The sequence below is a fragment of the Rhea pennata genome, chromosome 20, assembly GCF_028389875.1.
Source record: "Rhea pennata isolate bPtePen1 chromosome 20, bPtePen1.pri, whole genome shotgun sequence".
Classification (NCBI taxonomy): Eukaryota; Metazoa; Chordata; class Aves; order Rheiformes; family Rheidae; genus Rhea; species Rhea pennata.
The window spans coordinates 5,519,414-5,528,756 of NC_084682.1; the positions used below are offsets into that span (position 1 = coordinate 5,519,414).

The 9,343-nt window shown below is 43.3% G+C and overlaps 1 protein-coding gene across 5 annotated transcripts in view; it reads left to right on the plus strand.

The window, feature by feature from the left end:
* The window catches only part of PHF12 (PHD finger protein 12), a 32,377-nt gene extending 23,265 nt beyond the window's left edge, over positions 1 to 9,112 (plus strand). The window contains exons 10-15 of one of the 5 annotated variants that reach the window (XM_062592460.1): positions 971 to 1,093; positions 2,463 to 2,606; positions 4,721 to 4,819; positions 5,406 to 5,488; positions 7,129 to 7,267; positions 7,951 to 9,112. In XM_062592460.1, coding sequence (XP_062448444.1) covers positions 971 to 1,093; positions 2,463 to 2,606; positions 4,721 to 4,819; positions 5,406 to 5,488; positions 7,129 to 7,267; positions 7,951 to 8,285 — 923 coding nt within the window. In that variant the 3' untranslated portion in view covers positions 8,286 to 9,112. The other 4 variants (XM_062592461.1, XR_009960409.1, XR_009960410.1 and 1 more) reach the window with 4 other exon arrangements.
* Positions 9,113 to 9,343: the final 231 nt, after the last annotated feature.

Here is a 9,343-nt window from a genome sequence, read left to right on the forward strand (position 1 = left end):
GAGAGAACTTCTGGTAGAGGAAAAAGGGACCATATTGCAAACAACTTCTTGCTTGTGGTTTGAAGAGCACGGCAAGCCCTGTATAGTTCTGCAGCTATTTAATTGAGATGTTAAGTCATTGCTTTAAGTGCAAAGTTTGGGATCTGCGCAATGCATATTAAAACATTGTGCTACAGTTACAACTCTTGTGGGAGACTTAAATGTTTAGGCAAACTTTCTGTCTAACATGATGTATATGTATGTTTAAATATTTATAACAAATCTTAAACAATGGTCTGATAAGCGAGTGCACATTTTGTTGCTGGGTATGAAAAATGAATCATTTGCCACCTTTTGCCGTAAGTTTCAGACTTACAGGAGTTCTAAGCAGACCAATTCAAGATAAGAACTGGATATCTAATATGCATTAAAGGGATTTTGTTTCCTGGCATTTGCCATTGTCTTTCAGCTGTATAATCACAGCCAAAGCAATAGGATCTTATTTTTGTAAGTAATCAGTTCTGCCTATGACTGTCACAATCTTACCAGCCAGTGAAGTGAACCAAGACTTGGTAATTATGCAGAAAATGAAATGCAGCAAATGTACTTCTTATACATGTTCGGACTTAGGCATGCTGCTTAGAAAACTTCTGCAGGTTTAGCAAGCTCTTAAGTTCCTAGGGACTTGGAGCTCATCAATCTCTGTAGTGTGGCATCACTTGCAATTTCTCATGGCTTCTTCAAATGGGGAACAGGAGCTTGAATAGGTCCAGAATTCCTCTGACAACTGAAGTTGATGGAAAAGTGTTTGAGGCAGGCTCATCCTTCTGTGAAGGGAAGAAAGCTAATGGTCTCTAATTCAGGCCTTTTCTTCAAAACATGTCTACAAGCAATTTAGAGCAGCTTGTAAACTAAGTGTAATCTGAGGGCTGAGTGCATATCTCACAAACATCACAGTGACATATCTTCTCTGCACCATCTTTCTCTGTAGATGGTAAGGTCAGTCCCAGCACCTTATCCATAGGAAGCGCTTTAACTCTGCCCTCATCACTCACATCAAACTCTGCAGCTATGTTGGACCTCACCAATTCCCTGAAAGCATTTGTGGATGGCGGTGAGTATTTAGTTCATTGTCAGTCTCTGCTAGCGCTATGCATTCTGTGCGCTTGCTTGCCTAGAGCATTTGGTCTGTGCTTAAGGAGGAGTCCTAGTGATAAAAGAGAGGTTGCAGTCAGGTGAGGGAGGGGTTGGGTATACATTACCTTAAATATATCACATGCTTCCCTACTTGTGGTGTTGTCAAGGCAGCAAAGCTAATGAAGTGTTTCTGCCTGAAGCTTTTCTGGGGAATGATCAAAATGCTATTGCACAGGCTGCTTGCCAGGTGGAATTCACATGCAGAAACCTGCAGCCCTCCTGTGTTATGGTGCTAGCTGCAATCTGGAGGTGTTCCTGATGTGTACAAAGTCCAACAATTCTAGATCTTGTCAAGCAGTCACCTAAGTGGTGACACCTTAATGGGTCAGTTAATTTTCTGAATTATTTCTGCTTCTGTCAGTCTTCTAGACTGGCACATTTATATATTCCTCTTATTGCACTTGGCAAGAAATGCCAAATCTTAATGTCTTCAGGAGGAGTGACTTCAGGAGAAGACTGCTAAACAGCAATCATTGGTAGTGTAGTGAGGCTGCTGCCAGTGACTGCTTCTACATCTGAAGATCAGTCTTTCTTGCATTCCCAGTTTGACCCTCTTTTCTTGGGTGAACCTCAACTGCTCAGCTTAGCCCAGACTACCTCTCTGCTATCAAGAAGGGCCATTATATCTCTGCTTCTTCTGCTTGCTCTTTTTTAACTGTCATTCATGTGAAGACAGCTCTTAAAAGAGGTTAGCCAACCTGTTTGCTACCAGAAAGCAGATCTCCATAGGGCTTTACAAATAGAAATACTTAAGCTATCAGCAACATATCTGCTTTAAAACTTGTTAATAATATTGTCTTAATTACCATGTTTTGTTTGACTGATTCTGCTTTGAAAGCAAGTGACTCAAGAATGAGCCTGAGCCACTCCAAAAGTGATTGGTTACTCCCTTCCTCTGTAATGTAAAATTAGACTTTTTGACCAGATAACAAAGCTTCACAAGAAATATCCAACCTGCTGCCCAAAGGGGCAAGGTCCATCTCTACAGATTTGTAGATTCTGAACTGTAACAGCAGTTTTCAACTTATTAGTCCCTGTTCCCTGAACTTCACTTGCTGGCTGAACTATAGCTTTCCATAGCTCATGAGCCATAGCTCATGCTCTCCCCACACACTGCTAAAATGAAATTATATAAAGTAATAGATCATCTGTGTGTAAAATTCTTGATATTACAAAACTTTGCTGAAGCAAATGGCAAGTTTGAAAGTGGGACAGATAAATCCAGTGCAGCTCAGATGGCACCCTTTCTATGAATAACCTACTAATTGCTTTTTGTTTATTAACAGAGATTGAGATAAATATGTTGGATGAGCAGCTGATCAAGTTTCTGGCCTTGCAGAGAATACATCAGCTCTTTCCTTCCAAAGCTCAGTCTATAGCAAGCAGTGTCACTTCCCATCAGCAGTCTCCTATGGGAAACCACATTGAAGGTAAGAGCAGCCTTAGAATAGTTGATTTATGTTGAGCCATAACTTTTTGGCGCTACCTTGCCTTTTCATTCAAGGAGATCTTTCCTCTTTTGGTATCTGGCAGATGCCACCTTTTCCATTTCTTTCCTTTCATCCCTCTCCTGGATATCCATTGGTCTGAAATTCCTTCAGATCCCTCTACGTAATTTTGTACAAACTATGACAATGAAAACACCTTCAATAAAGTGTCAATGGACCTTCTGATTTTTCTGCTAGTAATCTTTAGTGAAGTTGTATATTGTTCATCTTACAACTAGCAAGAAAGGAGAAGGCTCAGCTGCCTTTTTTTTACCCGCCTTTGAAATGGGCAAGAAATGTGTAAAATCCTGCTTTCTTTCTGGAGAAGCTGCCTGTGGGACAAATACATGAACAGGAGAAACGTGGGCACAGAATATACGCTTCAGTATGAAGTTGTCTTTGCCCACTCAGAATAACGTCACTGTGAAGCTGAAGCACTAAATGCAACCAAAATAGTGGAAAACAGCTTGCGCTTCTGTTGGGAATCTCCAGGGATGTCAGTTCAGCATGGGTTTTGTTTGTTATGGTCACTGGTATTGGCATCACTAACACCCACAGTTGCACTGGGAATGTGTCGTCTTGTTCTTCTGAATACAGTTGGTAAGTTTAATCTGCTTTCAGGTGCTAACTGGAAAGCTTTGTTGTGGGAGCAGTTGTTTGTTCCCCATCTGCTAGGCCTAAGGGTAAATATTCAAGATAACATCTTTGTAAGCCAGCTAGTATCAGTAACCTTCTGAAACTGTGCTTGTCTGTTCACATGCTCGCTTGCTGCTATAGCATTGCAGCATTCCCTAAATACTTTGTCAGTCCTCTGTTAAATACTGCTGTAGGTCACAGCACCAGGCTGTGATACGAGCTGCTTTCCTGTGCTGCTCCCAGCCAGTCAACTTCTGGAAATTCTTCAGCAGTCTGCCTCCCAAAAGGCAGGTTGATGCTGTCTTAATCCATTGACCCATTTGGATGGGAATGGATGCATCCAGCTGACTGCTTAGCATTGATGACAAAATCCTAGATCTAAAACTTCTAGGAAGCTCCTTTAAATCAGCAAAAACAAACAGCTGAAAGGACTTGTGCAGGGCAGCTGTGTGGAAATGGGAACCTGCACTTTTCAGCTGTGTTGAGTGCTGCATGCATGTCCAGTAATGCTGCTTAATCTGGCCCTGTTCTTGACATCACTGACTCTGCAAACAAACTCTCATAATCCTCATGTTCTTTGATTTCACACTCTTGGTGTAAAACTGTCATGCAGGTGTGACACTAGGAGAGGCCTAAACTGTGTGGATAAAAGGAGCTTATCTCCAAAAGACAGCTACTCAAATCCTGGCCAGGCCTGTATGGTCCAGAATTTGGTATCTGTTCCATGCAAGATGATTTTCTGCCCAGTTAACGCAGGCATTTGAGAATGTGTGACTTGAACTCAGCTGGCAGAGGGCTGCTTTAGAGACCCAATCCTGGACCAGCCATTGTTGAATTTTGCTATGAGGAGTAACCTTAGAGAAAAGGAGTCCGCTCAGTAAATCGTCCTCTCCTGAGAATTAGGTTAATCCCTGCAAAAGGCCTGTTCAGCCTGTGCATTTTTTCCTGCAGTTTACCTAGAAGTTAAATTACAGCTGTTAAGTTAGTGACATTGACCAGCACCAAGCCTTATTTTTCTTTTTTCTTTCTTTTTTTTTTTTCTTTTTTTTTTTTTTTTTTTGAAGTGGCACTTTAACAGCAAGATTCAACTCTTTGATTCCCAAAAGAGGAAGAGATTAAAAAAGCTTGCAATAGGAAAATTTTGTTCTCCTCAGTTTGGCTCTGTTGCTCACACTCAGTGTTGAGGTTCCCCTGATGGTGTGGTTTGTGTGGGTTACTAGTAAGAACACTTTTTCCTGATGCCTGGTAAAAAATAATAATCCACAAATATTCCTAGAGGGTTGCAGTCTGGAGTTAAGGCCAAAACTGACTGCATCCTCCTTAGGACCTGTGCTTTCTGGAGAGTCCAGTACTGGGGACATTTGAGTCAAGCGGCTTTATAGCTGATAACATTGTTCAAGTGCTTTCTCTTTATCTTGCAGTGCAAAGAAAGGAAGTGCAAGCCCGGGCGGTGTTCTATCCTCTGATGGGCTTAGGGGGTGCAGTTAATATGTGCTATCGAACCCTCTACATTGGGACAGGTGAGTAGCTTTTTTCTGCCCTGATCTTTCAGAATCAGGGTGGTTCTCACTGTGTATTTGTCAAGTGGGTGTTGAAGAAAACAGACACATTCTGGCTGCTTGTACTGGAATTCTTCACTACCAAGAAATGTGGAAATTCCCTGTCTGCTGTGATATTCCTCAAGCCTTTGATGTAACCTGGCTGATATCAAAGTTAACAACACAGCTTTCCTAGAGATTGTCTGACAGAATGGCGAAGAGAAGAGTGAAGGTTTGCTTATGGGTTTCATTTCTTTCTGCTCAGATTCCTCTAGCACTCTAGAAAGCTCAGTAATTCTGAAATACTCTTCAGCCTTCCTGCTTAATGTAGCAGCTAGCCTTCCCTTCCCCCACTGCAACTTTGCTTAGTGGCTTATCACAGCATTATTCATGCAGTCCTGGGAGCATGGACAAAGGCAGTTGCTCCCCTGTTGTTCTGCTAATTGAAGTTTAATTCTGTCTGTTGCTTTCTGCTGCCTGACATTTCTTTTTCTGTGATGCTTTTTTCTTTTTTTTTTCCCCTCTTTTTTTAAACAATCTAAGTCTGTTTTTATATTTCCACTGACAGGAGCTGATATGGATGTGTGCCTTACAAGCTATGGTCACTGTAACTATGTGTCCGGCAAACATGCCTGCATATTCTATGATGAGGTGAGTGCCTGAGTCTTTATTTGGCATGCATGGCAGTGGGAGCTGGAGATGCAGGCAGCAGGTTGTCTTTGTGTGGTGCTCCTTTGTGGGCTACAAAGTAAGAGCTGGGATTTTGAATGGTTTCGCTCAAATAAAGGCTGTGTCAGCATTTTCTGTCAAACCCTTTTCTGAAGCACAGAGCTCTGCCAGCATGATTTCTCTGAGCTAACTGCTGGTGGACAAAGGCTGACCACAAGTAAGCACTGTCACTACTGGCATCTGGGGAAAGAAGAAGGCGTAGAAATGGTGAAATATGATTTGATCCAACTGCATTGTTAATTGAAGGTGAACTTTTACATGCCTGAATAGAATCTCAGCTGGAACAAAATAGGGAATTGCTTCAAGTCTCTTGCTTTCAGGTGTGATCATGGTACAAATCGTTTCTGCCCATCTGCAATACTCTATATAACTAAAAATTTGTTAGCCTCCAGGCATAGGCAGAGACCTACAGTTGCCTCCTAGTAACAGTCCACAATTAGGTTTGTTCTTGAAGTAAGACAAGCAGGTCTACCAAAAATAGTGCCCTTGGAGAGATGTCACTTAGCAATCTTGAAGCAAGATACAATTTTTGGTATCGCTGTTCATCAGCTAGCTGCTGAGCAGGATTCAGATTAACACATAGACCCTCATGCTTTAGCCATTGCTGCTATACACTCAGTAATGCTCACACGGGATCTATATCTTGCATCTGAGCTGAAGCATCTCATCAAACTGGTTGATCCTGAGGCAGGACCTAGACACTGAACTTCCATACACAGGGAAGTTTACTATGGTTGTGCTTGCCCTCAACAGAGAGGAGAATGGTCTCTGCTTTTGGCTGTTGGCTCTTGTTTGGCCTTGGTCTCTGGTTGCTCTAGCTTGCTCAAGTAAAATTTACTCCCTTGTGCATGACTACTTTCTGTAACTAGATTAGACTGCTGTAGTCTCTTGAGGACAAGTTCTTCAGCCCTCAAATAATTCCTGAGAGCTAACCTGAAATCTCCATTCAGGCAATATCCTCTGCAAAGCTCAGCTGAGCGTTACACTGCTTGCGTAATGCTGTATGTCACAGCAATGTATCCTGGCATTCCAGGGGCCCACAGAAGGCCCATAAATCCAAGACTCTCTCAGGTGGTTGCTGCAGTATACTGGCATCGCTCTTGCCCTCTTATGTCTGTTTTCCAAAGTACGCCTTTTTCCTTTTAGGCACAGTACAAAGGTTGAGTGTATCTAGTTTGGTCTATTAACATGGTGTACTTGCTTTGTGAAAATTGACTTAAACCTCTGTTTCCATAAGATCTGTTGGTCCAAGTGTAATAGGTAAAGTCCCCTTCTCTCAAAAGCTACTTTGGCCCTTTTTCCACATCTGGAAGCATTCTGGGAAGCAGCTCTTGCTGGAAAGCCAGTCGTTTTGAGGGCATGAGACATGTACGGGGTTCAGTTGCTGGTCTCTGGAGCTGGAGGGATATTTTAACTACTCTCATTTAAACATAAGTGTTTAAAAAGTGACTAGCAGTGGTGGCAGGAGAGAGGAGTTCTGTTTCAGGGCTCCAAAGCGGAATATGGGGAATATGCCTTTCTGATTTGATGCCTTGATTCTCTTCCTCTTCCCTTTTTTTCAGAATACAAAACATTATGAGCTGTTAAACTACAGTGAGCATGGGACGACTGTGGACAATGTTCTGTATTCATGTGACTTCTCGGAGAAGATGACACCCACTCCTCCCAGCAGTATTGTTGCCAAAGTGCAGAGTGTGATAAGTGAGTGCTGAGACAATGCCAGGCCCAACTAACATCACAGGAAGCTCTTAGAGGGGGGTAGGAGTGGGTGTAAATCAACTCCTAGTTGGTGCTGCTTGTTTTGCAGTGGTTGGTGTACCTCTTGCAGAAGGGGGAGAGTCTCTCCACAGGCCTCAGCCAGACTGCTGGTTACACAAGACTTTCTCTGCTGGCCTGGCAAGTGCCTCAGAGTGTTCAGCTGTTAACCCTGCTCTTGCCCCTTGTGCTAAAGTTAACCAAGTTCCGAGTCTCTTCCTGACATCAGCTCTGGCAAGTGGCAGGTTTTTGAACTGGAGTGAAGGGTTTTCTATGGCTCGCTGTGTGCATGTCATGCCCTTCCAGACGCTGAGTAAGTGATCTGGGCTGTGCTACGAGCATCCCATGACCCACATGACTTACTCCAAGTTCTACACCTGATAATCTTCCTCTTTTCTGGCTGCCAGAATAGGTGTGTAAATGTTTCTTTTCTGCCTCCCTGCCACTGTGTGCTGACTCCTGTTTGTCTTGTATCAAGCAGCTGCTAGCTGCAGATGACCGAAAAGCCTCATGGCTAGAGGATGCTATTCCTGGGCCACCTCAACAGCAGCCCCTGTCGATTAAAAGAAACTGCCATTCTCTGGTCTGACTGGCCTGCTTGAATCTGATGGGTTTTTTTTCTTTTCCAGAACGACACAAAAGCAGAAAACAGGAAGAGGAGCCGCATGAAGAAGCAGCTGTGATGAATTCCCAGGCACAAGGGCAGCATCGGAAACCCTGCAATTGCAAAGCCAGCAGCTCTAGCTTAATAGGGGGCAGTGGGGCTGGCTGGGAGGGGACAGCCCTGCTCCACCATGGCAGTTATATCAAATTGGGCTGCCTGCAATTTGTTTTCAGCATTACTGAATTTGCGACCAAACAGCCCAAGGGGGACACTGCCTTAGTACAAGATATGGACTTGGAGGAGAAGCTTTCTCTGAAACCCCACCAGGTGCCCGTGCTGCGGTCCAACTCTGTTCCCTAGGAACTTTAGGAAGAGAGCTTTGGAGTAAGGAAACGCCGTGAGACTCTTGCAATGCAAAAATGTACAAACCAAGGTGGGATTTTCTATGTCGGCCCAGAGACTGTTCACACGCCGTTTGCATGAAATGAAGAACGTTTAACTTTTTTTAATTTTCTTTTTTGCTCAAGTTTTAGGGGCATTTGCACATATATTTGTACTATACATTTCATTTTAAAAGGAAAACTGCAGCGAGAGCAGGATGTGTCAGAGCGAGGGGTGACCACTGTCTGACTCAAGGACTCTCTCTGACAGATAGTTCCCATGCAGTTGTAAAATAATCAGAAACTTGTTCTATTTTGTGCCAGTGACAATAGTTTTATATTAAAAGAGAAATACAGTTTTCATACAGCAAATCTATACAATATCATTGTTTTATTTAATGTAAAGAAGCGCTCTTCTTCCCACAGTTATTTTTTCCCATCCCTCCCTGCTATGGTTGCACTACAAGTAGCTACTGTGTATTATGGGCAGTGAGAAATGAGTTCTTTTCCTGGTGTCCATCCTATTTTTATTTCAAATAAGGAAAAGTGTTGGATTCTGTGTAAATACATCAGTGATGGCATTTTCAATGTTTTAAAGCTGTGTACAGTGCTACATGTGGTATGACGTTCCTCAAATTGTCTATTGTAGCAGATCGTTTGTCGTAACCTGTCTGTCTCTTTTGTTTATATGCCACCTCCCCGCAGCAGAACAGCTAGTTCCACTGTACATAGTAATTGTAACGTTTTAGACTTTACAAAAACTTTCCTGTATTCTGTATATAAAAAAAAAAATACTTCACATTCTGTTTTCTGATTGTCTGTCTTAACTCTGTGACCCCAACCACAGATCTGCTAGAGAGTATCTGACCGCAAAGGAGGGGCCCAGCAGCCGTGGAAAGGGGCTTTTAGGCGGTGCCTGAAGGCAGCCGTGGGCTGCAGGAGGCTGCAGCACGGGGCGCAGCTGGTGCCGGGGGCGGGAGTGGAGCTTCTCGGTGCGCAAGGGGGCGAAGGCAGGGCGGCCGTCACCCTTGGGGTGTG